Consider the following 15,790-nt stretch of genomic DNA (forward strand, 5'->3'; position numbering starts at 1 on the left):
AAAAATTAATATGATACAATGCATAAGTAATAGATGGTATAATTGCTCCTTGGAAACATTACTGTGTTTCAAACTATACAAATGATTGGGATGTAGTCACGCCAGGAGCGGTCATAACCATCTCCAATGACCAGTTGGATATATAACCCACGTAACCTGCTCGCATTATTCTTCTTCATATTGTCTCCAGAGTATATTCTACCTATTTGATTATCACAACAACTTTGAAAAGTAGAAGAAGTCAGTCCACATTTTTCAGATAAGGGAACTGGCTCGGAAAAGCTGCAGGGATAACCGAGTGATGGGGGTTGGAGGGGACAAAGAAGACAGAAAGATAAAAGAGAAAGGGATGGGGAGGACGACAGGCAGAGGAAGAAGGGAAGAGAGAGAAGGAGAAGCAGAGGAACACTAGCTGGTTTTCAGACCAGCCCCTGCTTTCCCCTCAGCATCAGCATCTCCTTACCAATATGCAAAGTAGAGGGGATCTTTGGAAAAAGACAAAAAGAAATGCAGGGAGGGAGGGAAAATATGAATGAGTGGATATAAATGAGACTAAGTGAAGCAAGGTCTTAAGAGACATAAGGACAGAGTGTGGTTCTAACTTTTAGAGAATCTTGGATATCTGTGAAAACCCAATAAAGCTATGGAAGCTCTTAATAGAAAAATGTGTGCATGTGTGCGTGACTATGTGTGTGTGTGCATATGTATGTATACATATATATAGTATCTATACACAATTTCAGTGTGTTCACTGCACCCCAAATTTAGTGCTAGGTCCCATTTTAAGGAACATGCCTTAGAAATAGAGGCCCCTCACTGTAGTGTGCAGGTCTAGAACCAGAGGGTGGGTCCACACTGATGCAGCTCCCCGCAGCGCTGTGTCAGTGTATGCTACAGAGATAAGAACCATGACTTCCCATCAGAATAACAGAAATATCTTTGAATCCCTTCTGCTGCCACCCACCTCTCCACCACATTCAAGCTTAACAGGAAACAAAGCAATCTCTACACCACACATTGAAACCATTATCTACACTGGAACACAAAGCTTCTGATAAAAACCAGAAAAACTGAACTGGAGGATAAAAGATTTGAGAAACTTTGGGCTCCTCTGGTACTGAATAGCTATGACCAAAAATCTCTAAAGATCCCTTGAACGGGTTAGGATCAAGGTAGAAGAAGAACTAGAGGCACAGGCTTTGATGATTCTAGCACCATCGATGTGGGACTCCTGGTTGGCACCTCAACCTCTTCACATCCAAATTTCCTTCAGAAGCTGAAGGTAAAAGTTAATTAATGGATTTAAATAATTTAACACAAGTCTGACACACAATCTCACTAAATATCATATTTCTCATCTATAAGTGCATTTAATGATAGCACGTATGCTTAAAGAAAGAACCACCATGGTGCATATTCAATGAAGTAATGCACTAAATATATCTAACACAGTATTTGCTGCATAGGAAATACTAGCTAGTGTCAGCCTCCTTGAAAAAATAAGAGGCGTCATCAGAGGTAAGAATCGACGTGATGCCAATAACAGAGTTCCGATTTTCGCTCTTCTTGCCATTCAGAGTACCCAATTTTTGTGGGTGTGTGGATTGAACTAGGTGGCCTCTGTCCACCTCTAATATTTTATCAGCCCTGGAAGTCACTGACAAATGCACTTTGCTAGGTGCCTAAAGAGATTACCTTGATTAATCATCCCAACCTGGGGAGGACTAATGATAGCTAACACCTATTTAGCTGGGCACTCCTCTGACACATATGGGAACCCATCTCCTACTTATAATAATCCTGTGAGACCAACACTCCTATTATCTCCATTGTACAGTGGAAGAAACCAAAGCATCCAAAGACTGGCTCAGGTTCCCACAGCGGGGAAGTGGCAGATCTAGGCTTTCAAACCCAAGCAGTCTGACTCCAGAGTCTGTGATCTTAACCTCCAGGTTAAGATCTCTCAAGAGGTAGGCATTTTTATCTCCAGTTTAGGAATAAGAAAATGTTGCCCAAGGTCCCACGTAGAATGAGTGAGAGAAATGCGGACAAGCATCCGGGCTGGTCTGACACCCATGTCTGTGCTTCTCACCATGCCACAGGTACGTGTTCCAGGAGTAGAAACAGAAGTGAGCGCTCAAGATGAGGTTCAGAGAAGAAGAGGTCTATGGGGAAGCTTCAGGCACATTGATCTAACAAGATGGAGTTCTAGACACAAGATGCCTTTCTGTCATCATCTACCTCTGCCACATTTAGTGACCCCACCCCTTTGGGACAGCAGCAGCAGCACCTGCATCCCTGAGTCTCAGAGTCCAGAGGGAGTTTCTGGAGGAGACAGACATAAAGAATCAGACATGTTCCCTAACATTCAAATCTGCCCGGCTCACTGCTGTTTTTTCTCTGCCTTGGTTCTGGCTCTATGAAGATGAATGTTCTAGGTCTGGTGTCCTTCAAATCACCTGTGTTGCTTAATGATCTAATGAACAATAACTACTCATGACCACTGTATCCAAATCTGGGGCGTAGGAAACATTGTCATCACCAGTTCTTTTAATCAATGAAAAATCAAAGATCACTAATTAAATGTATACCTATAAATTATGTATGTGGTGCTTTGGCAAATGTTACACAGATCACACCGACCAGGACGTTTTCAAGGAGCTAATAAAACATGTTGTCTTTATAAATGAGCCCAAGTTACGGTCATTTTCTGAAAACACAATTAAAGTACAAAATAGACTTGAAATAGCGGGAAACAGACAATTTCCCACTACAAAATAGACTTGAGGATAAAGAGTTTAAAATTCTTATATAGGTATTTTAATAATAGAAGAGCCCTATGCTACTGTCCCCAAAATGTCCTCAAACACCACCCACCAGAAAATGTCCCTAGTCAGTTCCCAACAAACTGAGAAAAACTTTCAGCCTGGCATTCCAAGACTCATCAGTGAGACCCACGTCTTCCTCTTCAGCAGGATATCCTCCTTGGTCCCCACACTCCACTCTTAGAAGCAAGACAAACTACTTGCTGTTTCAAGAATACAGCCTGCATTTTCTGCTACCAAGTCGGTGTCCATGTAGCTGCTTCTATGATGTCCTGATTCAAATTCCATTCCGGCCTCTTCTTCAAGTCACATCTCAAATGCCACCATTTTCTTCATGAAGCCTTTCTTCACCCCTCCAAATAGAAATGAGCTTGTCCCCTTCCACCACCAGAGGTCTTTGTGGCGTGTGTGTGTGTGCGTGTGTGTCTGTAGGTACACACACTTCTATTATGACCTTGGCATATTTACCTCATTTTCCAAATTAGGCTGTAACTCCTCAGGAATTTGGTTTATTCCTGAAGTTTCCTTTATAACTTTATATTTTTTCCTTTATATTTTTTCCTTTACATACTCTGATGTCATGCTTGCAAAACAGGAATTCAATAAACATTTACTGAATTATCATTTCATTAATAATGCTAATAATTTACTGCTCTTTTATCTCTTATGGAGTGTCCTCTATGGGCCAAGGATGACATTTATGTATTATATCTAACTGAATAGTCAAAATCCTGTGACTTGGGAAATTGAGGCTTAACAAGCTTAAATAAGTTGTTCAAGGTTACACAGCAAGTAGAGTTCCCAACTGTTAACATAGCAGCAGGATGTACTTTGGATCTGAATCCAAATTTGTTAGACTCCAGACCTGGGATCCAAATCAACACTACATAAAAGTGATAACACTGAAAAGATATATTGCTTTTGATTTTTAGATAAATGAATTTAGCAAGTATGAAACAAAACCACAGCTTGTGGTAGTGAAGAGAGCTAGTTTTCAGATTCATCTAAAGACTTAAAAATGACTTTTGAAGGTTAAAAAATATACATGAAGAACCTTTATCACTGAAGTCCAAGAAATGTAAGAGATGGGGGGAAGAGACTGAGGCATTTATTTAGAAGAATGACTTATCAGTGAACTGCATTTGTACGTTATAATAGAAAAGGCTCTAGCCTGGGAATTTGACAAAGTAGGGTTAAAATTCTGAGTATAACATATTTAGCCCTAGACCTTGGGCAAGTTACTTTATTTTTGTAAACCTCAGTTTTTGCAAATATTAGGTGACAATAATAACTGCTTTCATAGATAATGCAATGTTAGATGGGTATAAGGTATATAACTCAACAAATGATGGGCATTACTCGTGTTATTATTACTAATAATATTATTTTCATGCAAAGTGGCTGTGCTAAGCCAGTGTTCTTGAGAGGAATGGAAAGGCAGGGCTACCATTACTGTTCCCAGCCTCTCACATTGTAAAAGCAGAAGGGGAAACAAGGACGAGCAGCACAGTTAGCCTCTAAAATCCAACACTTCCTTCTCTTCAGATGGACTCCCCCCCCCCCCAATTCTTTTCTTGAGACTAAAGAACTGAAAGTCAAAACATGGAAAGCAAGTCAGATCCTCCCCTTAAAAACCCCTCAATTTTTATTCTAGATGCCCTCATCCTCTCAGAAACCACGTTCTTCATTAGTAGTAAAAGTAGCATGGCATTTGGCATCAGTCCCATGGGCATACAAACACCACACCCACCATTTTTATTTTCAGGTATTTCCATTTTATTATCTGATCCTCACTGTCCTTAAATATTATCTGGAGGGGAATGCTCTGGAGAATAAATGCAGTTATGGCTCATGTGCCCAGCACACAGTAGGCACTCAATAATGACTGTTTCCCTTTCTCCTCCTAGCTTTCTCCTAAGTGGGAAATAATCAACTATAATAATCAATAATAATCAATATTAGGCCAATATATTCTCATCTCTAACTGGCACTTGCCACCACCGATGGATGGTTAGGATCTAAAGGGTGCTACCTCATTTAAATAAGACACAGAATGGTAATTACCAAGGGACAAGTTACAGACATTATTGGTTATGGGTGTAACCAAACCAGTGATCTGAAAGTGACAGGCCTTTTTCTTTAAAAAAAGAAAAAAATCCCGGAGCTATTCAGTCTCCCAGAAAACATGTGCCGGAAAACCCAACACCTGCAGAAAGGGAAAAGAATTCCCTAAAATGACTAAATTTTCTTTGCTCTTTCAGCTTTTCAAATGGAAGAGAGAGAACACAAACACGAAGGTGAATTTTTTAGCAAACTGCAATATTCAAAACAAAACAAAACAAAATATTTTCTGGTGCAAGGTCTAACACTTTTCAAACCAGTGTACTGGAACTGAATTCAAAGTCAACTGTCATGGTACCTGTGATAAACAAAGTTACTTTGAAGTTATCAAAAAGTTCCTTGGTGGAATTCCATTATGTGTATTAGGAACCCCTCATTATTTGGAAAAATATGAAACCACGTCCCCTTAAATCAAAGTAAACATGAATATCTAAATCCAGTAGATACCACTGGTGTTCTCAACATTCATTTGTTAAAATTTACACATTCATCCACTGAAATAAAACTTCCTTTTCCCTTTCCCCCTCATTTCCTAGTTTCCTATTTGTTATCTGTTGAGTGTTGAAAGAGAGAGAAGCCTTACCACTGGAAGGACACCTCCAATACTATGGCAATAACAGAAGAATCATAATGTTTTCTGAAGAAACACCACCAATTTTCCTACCAGTAACTTTGCACCGAATTCACACATGTCAATTATTACATGCTTGCTATCATAATAATTACATATGTATATCCGTATGTACATGTGTGCGTCTGTCTGTACACACACACACACACACACACACAGTCCATAAACCCAGAAGGCATTCTAAGCGAGGCTATCAGAGGGAAGGACTTAAGCAGCCCAGAGAGTGGAGCAGCCTTTAAATGAATCATTTGGGCAACCCCTGCTTTTCAGCAAGCACTGCTGTTGCAGCCTCTTCATTTAGCAGTTTTCAAAATTCTTTTTCAGATATGTGTTCCCTGGTCAGCTTAGTCCCACTGGCACTTTCATCCGAAAGGGCCGGCGGTAGTAAAACGGGAATACGCGCCCAGACTCGGGAAGCAGGAGTCCCTTCCACACCCCAGCGACTGCTGCCCTCTCCTCCTCGCCGGCCCGCGGCTGCTCCGCTTCCAGGCGCAATCTGAGAGCCGGTCGGCCAGCGATGCAAGGCCACGGAGCGGATGAAGTAAAAATTCATCCGAGGGCTCACCCCCTCGGCGGCCCCGACCCCCGCCCGTCACCTCCCACAGCCCCCATCCCTCCCATCCTCCTCCCCGTCGCCCTAACGCCGCAGGCACAGCAGGGGGTGCGGGGGTGGCGTGTGGGGAGAGATGCGGGCTTCCTTCGCATCCACCCCTGACGCGCCCTAGAAGAATGTCCTCTGGGGAAGGGGCTGCCCACAACTTGGAGGAACTTAGAAGGCAAAGCTGCCTTGCCCGACCCTCCGCGGGGCCTCCACCCTGAAGGTGAGGGCCGACCGAAGGGAGTCCGACGCGAGGGCGGGCACCCCGGACTTACCACGAGCACGGGGACCCCGGCGGCCAGCGAGTAGAGGAGCACGGGGGGCACGGCGCTGCTGTCCTCCGGGCCCGGGTAGGGCTTGCGGTAGGCGCTGTCGTGGCAGAAGAAGCCCTGCACGTTCACAGTGAACGTGTCGGTGTACTCGAAGTAGTACGCCAGCATCACCGTCCCTGCCATGATCACCATCTGGAAATAGAGCATGCTGCTGGTGAGCGCGGCGGGCAGCAGGGGCATGCACGCCTCCCGGGCCGGGCCGAGCCGAGCGGGCGGCGGACGCGGCGGGCCCCCTCCCGGGTCCGCCGAGGCAGCCACCGGGGGCGCGTCGGCGGGGGCGGCGGGACGACGAGGCGCGGGAGGAGGGATGGAGTCGCTGGAGGAAGAGGCGGAGGCAGGTCCGGGTTTCGAGGCGCCAGCAGGCTGCAGAGGAGGCGGCTACCCCCAGACGAGCCCCCGCTCCCCTCCCCGCCCCCCGCCCGCCGCAAGCGCCGCCCGCCCGGGCGCGGGGTCGCGCGGGAGGGCGGGGAGTCCCGGGCGACCGGCAGCGGCCGCAGCGCCCAGCGAGAGACCGTTCGCGTTGCAGCAGCGCCTGGTGAAGCCCCTGGGGCCCGCCCGAAGGAGGCAGCGTCGGCGGACGGGGCGGCAGTAGCCGGGACCGCGGCACCTGTGCCCCTCGGAGGGCAGACGCAGTGGAGCTGGAGAAGCTCCTCGCGGGGGTAAAAACCGAGAAAAGGCGGGGAGGTGGGGGGAGGGGAAGCAGCAGAGAAGGAGCTTCTAGAAACTCCTTTTTGAGGCAGCAGCTGGGCTGTTTAAGAAACCCGCACAACGCCTGGGAAAATGGTGCGTGGACGCGTCTTCGGAGCGCAAACCCCACCGAAGCTCAAAGTGCGGGATGCCGCGCTGCGAGTTTCAGCCGGCGCTCCCTTGGATTCCTTAACCCCGCGCAGGACACGCGCCAAGCGGTGGTTTCTAGGCACTGGTAGAAAAATCATCTCAGAGCATTTCAGATTCAGAGTTTCTGTGCCTCCCCGCTAGCTTCCTAGGGCTTTGTATGTAGAAACACAATCATAGTTCAGTAGCTCCAGAAGCATCATCTTTTGTACAAACGGCCCCTTCCTCCTTCATGTATTCTCCGCTTGCTCAGCTTCAGTCAGTCTCCCTTTATTAGCTGCTTGTGAGAGGAAGCACTGCAGATTCCTGGGACCCAGCGGTGCCTGCCACCAGGGAAGGGAAAAGGGCTGTTTGCCTCATCTCGCTATTCCCCGAGTTCTGGGGAATTGCCGGGATTCCCCCAGGTCAGGTGAAAGGAGAGGAAGACCAGCGTGGGCACACACCACATGCGTACGAAGCACACCCATACATGGATATACACGCGTGTGCATAGTTCTGTAAGAAGCTGCCTATATGTAAAGAACCCGTTTCGTGATGCCATGTGGGTCCCCTGCGTGCAAGCTTGGGCAGGAAACTTGGGGGTGGGGGTGGGGGTGAGGGTGGGGGAGGACCTTAGCGGAGCCTGACACTGCTCACACCCTCCACTCTAGAGAGCAGGTAAGGAAGCCTATGTTAGAGACAAGGGGATGAAAATATACCTAGAACACTTCCTGTCTCATTAAAATGTAGATTGCTTTAGCAGGTTTCTAGAATATTCATTCATTTTAATGGGTTGTACTTGATTTTTAGAGAAGGGGCCTTAGCATCATGAAAAAGCAACATTGGTAGGCTAATAAGGTCGTTTAAATTTGGCAACTGACTGGTATTTTGGGGAAGTAATGGCAGTGTAAATTGCCTTTAATGAGGGATACCTTATCCACCACGTGTTATTAAACATCATTTAATAACTACTTACTAGATAAAAGACACTGAACAATAGGTAGAATAAGCAATTTGGGGCAGTGGGAGGAAACGGGTTCCTTAATGGACTAGAGTGTCTTACCATATTATGAAAATGTAACTATTACAAAGGTCCATGATTTAATGCCCCATTCAGAGAATCATTTTAAGACCGTAAGAGAGTATAAACTGCTCCTCTGGTTGTACATAGGAATCTCCCAAACCTTCCTACTTAATAGGATTTTTGGAAAAATGGTCTTAATTTTTAAGGGTAGATTTTAAGAGTAACTTTGGATTAAGGAGAGTGATGTAGGTAATTGATCCAAGCCAATGAAAACATATATTACTTTTGAAATTAAGATACATGTACTGCATTATTAACATGTATCGAGTGCCTAATACTGTGAGTGTGACAAAGCAGGGTCCTTGACTGTCCTGTTCACAGTTTTCTGTCCCCAGCATGAGCAGTGTATGCCACATTGTAGGTATTCAATAAATATCATTGAATAAACTAATAAATTTATTCCTCCAAGAACCATGGTGAAGTACGGAATCATAATCTTTTCGTCCTAAGGTAAACAAATATTGCCTACTTACATGATATACCGACATTGAAGGTATAAGGTTAATGCAAGAGCAGCAACTCTTGTACTACTTGGGTTCAAATCCCAGCTCTGCTACTTACCAGAACCCAGCTCTGCTACTTACCAGCTCTGGAAACCTAGCCAAGATGCTTGACTTTTTTCTGCTTCAATTTCATTGTCAGTAAAAGCAGGATAATATTAGTATTTACTTTACAAGGTTGATGGGAGGGTTAATGATGCTCAATTATGTTTGGCACATAGTGAACACCTATATCATGTTTAAATTTTATAAAATTTGACTTGTAGACAGAAATAAATCTAGACTACCTTAACTTAACTCAGGTCTCTCCGACATCTGTCACCAGTCACGTCCTTCTAATTTTTGACCTACAAAATGATTCTGGGTGTATCCATAGTTCCATAGGTTTATATATTTTCCTACAAGTTTATGCATATTCTGTCTTCTCTTTCAGATACTATCTATCTCAGAAATAAGATATTATTTTCCTCAACATCTCCATCATTTGTCCACATTAGACATAAACAGTCAAATAGCGTTGTTGACTGATTCATGGTTGATTAATGATCCAATGCTGAAATTCAAAGTTAATACTGATCTTAACTCACATTATAAAGATACCAACGTTAAGTTCAACTTCCATGAATATTTAAGCAGATTGGTTATTCATAGAAATGATGTGAAATGGATGAAAGAGCATGAGCTATGTGCCCTTAGGCTGGTTACTTTACTTTCCTGAGTCTGAGCTTTTCTGGGGACAAAATGAACTAATTTTTCTTACCTCTGGGCTTATTTTGACAATTAAATGAGACCATGTAAAGTACCTAGCCCAAAGAAGGTACTTGTTTAGAATGTTATTTTCACTTTATTTTCTTATAAATTACTTAGGGACACCTGGGTGGCTCAGTGGGTTAAAGCCTCTGCCTTCGGCTCAGGTCATGATCTCAGGGTCCTGGGATCGAGGCCCTATATCATGCTCTCTTCAGCGGGGAGCCTGCTTCCTCCTCTCTCTTTGCCTACCTCTTTGCCTACTTGTGATCTCTGTCAAATAAATAAATAAAATCTTTTAATAAATAAATAAATTATTTAAGCTAATTCTTGGCCAAAATATATCTTTTCAACTTCAAAGAACCCTTGGGAGTCCTACCTCAATTTTTAATTTACCTTTCCATTGTTTCTAGATTAACAACAGCACTGCTCATATTTAATCCTTTGGAATCCTTGCCTAAATTCTTAATTTAATTTAACTCGGGCACCTCATTGTGCTTTCAAATCTATTAGAGCAGTCAGTCTTTCTGAAAACATTGTCCTGTCCTGCAAATTCTCCCCATCTCAGCTCCAACCAAGGTGGATAATCTAGGTTAAAAAATTTGGCCTCTGTAACTTCTATTTTCCAACTTCCAGTAATTCATGTTATATTTATTTGCACATGTCTTAAAAACCACTCTGATCTCAGTCTGTTTCTTCACCCATAAAACATGAACCATGATAAATACTGAGACAAATCTTGGGTGAGTCATTTATCCATTCCAACATCTCTCATCTTCCACTTCAATACTAATGTTCTGATAAGAACTAGTAAAGTGCTTGACCAGCGTAAGAAGATGTTGTCCTTTTCTATATGGTTTATAATTTTTTCATCCACAAACAGAAAACAAATGTCTGAAAATTTGGGGTGGATCTTTATGCTGATAGCAGTGCAAAGACCAATTGAATGAATAGTATCCGGGAAGCCAAGCATTGACCGTGGATAACTAGGTAAACGAATGTGTCCTTCTTTAACTTTGAAAATAAAGGGTGCTTACTGGAAGGGAACTGGAGATGTACTTAGCTCCTCAACATTACTACCAATTGGGTCCTGTACAATAAATCTATGACTAGCAAGAGAGACAGACTGAGATTTTTCCACTAACATCCAAGGATTTGGCCCTCATTAGTTTATAGGCTGAATGGTTTTGGCAAAGATGGGTGAGAATTTCTAAGGAATAATGAAGAAATGGAATGTTAAGCGTTGGGTTTCCATGTGTTTCAAATAACTCAGAGGTAAGGCAGGGCATTTTCCTGAACTTTTCTCTTTCTGTGGTGCAAAACCAGAAAAATAACATTACTTTCAATGCATAGCTGAGATGGTGAGGTATGAAGGATTCAGAAGGCTTTACATAAGACAAACTAGGGAAATGTGTCCAAAAGAATAGAGGCCTCCTTTTGACAACAGCAATGACAAAATCGATGACAAAGGCAACAAAAATGCTCATAATGCTAAACTTGAGCTGCAGATCTTTGAGGAGATTCATGAATGTGAAAAGTTAGATGACTTTGTACTAATGAGGAACTTCAAATATTAACATATAGATTGGTGTACAATCTAACGGCAATAGATTTGGAAAGAGATTTTTTTTTAATAGGTCAGGTAATTGCTTTCAGAATAAGTAAAGGCATCTGGTTCTTCATTCTAATAATTACTGAACTACAAAAGGCAATATCTTGACGGGTCTTTGTTGAACTGGATTGTGAGAAGGAGCAAGTACACTAGTTTACTGACTCCCAAACAATTTGATGTGGAGAACATTCCGGATACTTAAGGAATAAGTTGTAAGACTGGTTAACACAAGAAATGTGCTTAAATGTGTTCATATAGGTGTGTTCATCCTCAAAGGCAAACTAAAGAGAGCTAGGGACATTTGGGATTACACCTTGACCTCTTATTATGGACATCATAGTGCCCGGGGTCTTCACATAAAGATCTTCAGTGCTTGATATAGGAGGTAGCTGCATTCTCAAAAAACCAGGAGGAAAAACAGCCAGTAGTAATGTGTATGTCTGTCTTTGAGATTCCAGCTGTAATAGGATGTTTATCTCAGAGGCTAGAAACTTCTGATCTGGACAAGTAGTATTTATCTTCAGTTAGAACCTCTGAGATACCATTAAAATGCCTTACTCTGTGACTGCATTACAGCTGATTGTATTCATCTACATTTCCAGTATTTTTTTAAAGTTTTACAATAATAATAACTTTAAAACAGTTATCACAAGCCAAGCACACATTTTATTGGAGCACATACTAAATCTAGTTATATTTCACTGAAGATGTAGGCATGAAATTGACAGACCAAGTAAAAAAAGTTAAAATTTATAAGACATTAAGGCTGGAAAAGATTAGAAAAATTTAATATGCTATCAATTTAACATTCCTGTATTAAAATAAAAATTTTAAATTATAGTTAGCAAAGGTTAATTGAAACATGCTGATCATACTGTGTGGCCATGGCAATCAGCCTCTTTAACTCTCAGTTTGCTCATCTGTAAAATTGGATTAGTGAATCTTTACAAAGACATTGAAAGGTTTATATCTATAAAATGCTTTGGAAATATCAAAGCATTGGGCAACTCTGCACTAGGAAATATATCATAATTAGGAGGAGAAAATGCCTAGTCTAAGTGAGTGCTAAATTTTCTTCTCAGCACTGAGTTCCAACTCAACTCAGATTAATTTGCTGTCTGGTCTGTTTCCACTTCTGTGAATATTAGATTATTTACTATATGTTTGAATCATTTAAAAAAACCCACAAAGTTTGGTAAAATGTAAGTCAGTGGATCCATTACATGGTGGGGGGGGGTTCAAAATATTCAAGTTCCCTGAGAATAACTTAAAACGTTAAAGATGAGGACATAGGATTGTGTCAGTGAAGTGGTGCTTAAGTGCAAGGACTGAGGACTCAACAGATGTTTTTGTACTGTAGATTCATAATTATGGGAACATGGCAAAGTCATTTTAATTTCTTAGTGTCTATAGTACCCTAAAATGAGGATAAGGTTGCCTGTGTCCCCTACATGCAACACAGAGCCTAGGCCATTCATGACGATAAAGGATCATCACAGTTACTATAACTCTTCTGGTATAATTAATCCTGCTACTGCTGGATCAGCAAAACTTTCATTGATCCATTTGGAAAGGTGCCTGCATAAAATCTTGCTGAATTGTGTATGTAACTTCATGTTACTTGAAGACACCTGAAAGTCATTACTTGTGCTATGATAAATGAGGACTGTCCTAAACAAATCGCAAATCCTGCTAACAATGAGAAACGGAGCTTCTTTAGAGGTGTTTTGGAAAATGTGGGGCAAACTATGCCGATGACAGCTGCAGGTCCTTTGTCAATGATACAGATCGTGAATGGTAATTAGCATTTGTTTGGTTGTCCTTCAGTGTGCTGGATAATGATTGAAACAAAGACATAGCAAAACTAGACACTCAAAATGGTTCCTTATGTTCCTCTATGCACCGTAATCAACTATTAGTTTAGAATTGGATAATTTTTAGAACGCTATTTTAGTGAGGGCACAAAGGCTTCTGGCTTAATGAATTTCTGCTGTAAATTTCATCATACTTGAATGGATTATAAAATTACTGGACTTTTTTCCTATGGGTTTATAACAATAAGCAAGGAAAATAATTTTTTGGTCAAGGAAAGAAAACGTCTTAATTACTGCACTGAAAGATAATAAGTAACAGAAAGTGTCACCTCTAAAATGCAAGTATTTATATGTTGTAACACTTAGAGAGAAAGTTGGGGACAAGTTTTTGGAAGAGAAATATATCACTATGCTTGTTAACTCTTCTGATTATCCCTTTTTGTTATTAAATCAGGTATTGACTAATCACACTTTGTTACATCAATTTTATTATTGTAAACAATGCTTCAAAATCTAATGATGTCTTCAATTTAATGTAATGGGTAAGAATAAGATATTTTAGTTTGTTTTCCACTCACTGATGACTTGCTTAAATACTCTTCTGGTTCATATGGATCGCTAATAAAAATAGAGGAACATGAATAGTAAAATCTTAATTAACTTCATAAAAGTCTCATAAAATAGAGTATCTTGGGGAACCACTGCTTTTATTAATAGAAAGCCTTCACATTTTTTGGAAGAACTCTTGTTTTTCCCCAGTTTTATTGAGAAGCAATTGAGGTACATCACTGTATTAGTTTAAGGCATAGAGCATTATGGTTTGATTTACGTGTATTGTGAAATGACACCACAATAGATTGAGCTAACATCTGTCTCCTCACATACAATAAAAAGAAAAGAAAGAAAAAAAATTTCTCCTTGTGGTGAGAACTCTTAGGATTTACTCTCTTACCCAACAGTGTTAGCAGCTGTACATTACATCCCCAGGAATTATTTATCTTCTACCTGGGAGTTTGTGCCTTTTGACCATCTTCCTCTAATTCCTCTTCCTCACACCCTCCACCCCTAGTAACCCTAAATCTGGTCTCTTCCTCTGTGAACTGATTTTTTTGTTGTTGTCTTTGTTTGTTTGCTTGCTTTTAGATTCCACATGTAAGTGAGGTCATGCAGTATTTGTCTTTCTGTGCTTTACTTTGTTTAGTATAATGTCTTCAAAATTATGTTGTTGCAAATACTGGGATTTCTTTGCTTTTTTTTTTAATGTCTGAATTAATATTCTGTTGTATCTGTATATATTACCATAAAATATTATCCATTCATTCATCAATGGACATTTAAGTTGTTTCCATGTCTTGGCTATTGTGAATAATGCTGCTATGAACATGGGGGTGCAGATACCTTTGGATATATTTTCTTTGAATATATTCTCAGAAGTGGAATTCCTGGATCATATGGTGGTTCTAGTTTTAAATTTTTGAAGATCCCCCTTACCATTTTCCACAGTGGCTCCACCAATTTATAATCCCACCGATAGTGCACAAGGATTCCCTTTTCTCTATATCCATACCAGCCTCTGTTATCTCTTGTCTTTTTGATGGTGGCCATTCTAATGCACGTGAGATGATATCTCATTGTGATTTTAATCTACATTTCCCTAATGGCTTGTGATGTCAAAGATTTTTTCTTATACCTTTGGCCTTTTGTGTATCTTTTTTGGAGAAATGTCCATTTAGGTCCTTTGCCCATTTTTAATTGGGTTATTTGGGATTTTGCTATTGAGTTGTATGAATTGTTTATATATTTCAAAAATTAACCCCTTATCAGATATATGGTTTAAAAATATTTTTTTCCCATTCCACTGGTTGTCTTTTCATTTTGTTGATGGTTTCTTTTGCTGTGCAGAGCTTTTTAGTTTGATGTAGTCCCATTTGTTTATTTTTTATTTTCTTGTTTATGCTTAAAGTGTCATGTTCAAAAAATCATCACTGAGGTGCATATGAAGGAGGTTTATCCCTGTGTTTTCTTCTAGGAATTTCATGGTTTCAGGCCTTAGATTTAAATCTTTAATCCATTTTGAGTTCATTTTTGTGATGGGTAAGGTATGGCTTCAGTTTCATTGTTCTACATGTGACTATTTAATTTCCCAGTATTGTTTATTGAAGATGATGTCTTTTCTTCATTGGTCTATTTGTCTGTTTTTATGCCAGTACCATACTGTTTTGATGACTCTACCTTTATAGTATATATACCTTTCTTTGATTGTTCACAATTTAATTACAATGTGTCTCAATATTTCCCTACTCAGGTTCAACCTGTTTGGGGTTCTTTGGGCCTCATGGGTCAGAAATGCCCCAGGTTTGATAAGCTTTCAGCCATTGTTGCTTTAAATATACTTTCTGATCCTTTCTCTTTCTTTTACTCTGGAATTCTCATGATGTGAATGTTGTTTCTTTTCATTGTGTCCTGTCATTTCTGTAGGACTTCTTCATTCTTTTTCTCTCTTTTTGCTCTTCTGGGTAATTTTCAATATCCTGCTCTCCAGAGGATATAATTTTCAATATCCTTCTTTCTTCTACATGGTTGAGATGAGGTTTCGCTCTGTGTAATGGGGATGCCAGGGGTTGCGCTCTCTGTTCAAGTGGCACCGTATATAGGCCTATAGACTAGGCTCTGCAGCTTCCTGTGTGCTCTAGGTTAGGGTCTCTGGTCGGAT

General features: G+C 41.0%; 1 protein-coding gene across 3 annotated transcripts in view; it reads right to left on the reverse strand.

Moving 5' to 3' along the window:
* Window positions 1-7,745, reverse strand: part of PLPPR5 (phospholipid phosphatase related 5) — a 118,937-nt gene extending 111,192 nt beyond the window's left edge. Inside the window, exons 1-2 of one of the 3 annotated variants that reach the window (XM_032867200.1) lie at window positions 7,325-7,745; window positions 6,451-6,639 (exon numbers count right to left, since the gene is read on the reverse strand). In XM_032867200.1, the coding sequence (XP_032723091.1) occupies window positions 6,451-6,639 (189 nt within the window). In that variant the 5' untranslated portion in view covers window positions 7,325-7,745. Of the gene's footprint in view, window positions 1-6,450; window positions 6,922-7,324 lie in introns of those variants that run through there. The other 2 variants (XM_032867201.1, XM_032867199.1) reach the window with 2 other exon arrangements.
* Window positions 7,746-15,790: the final 8,045 nt, after the last annotated feature.

Source organism: Lontra canadensis, unplaced genomic scaffold (assembly GCF_010015895.1).
Source record: "Lontra canadensis isolate GAN:19392208 unplaced genomic scaffold, GSC_riverotter_1.0 scaffold33, whole genome shotgun sequence".
NCBI lineage: Eukaryota > Metazoa > Chordata > Mammalia > Carnivora > Mustelidae > Lontra > Lontra canadensis.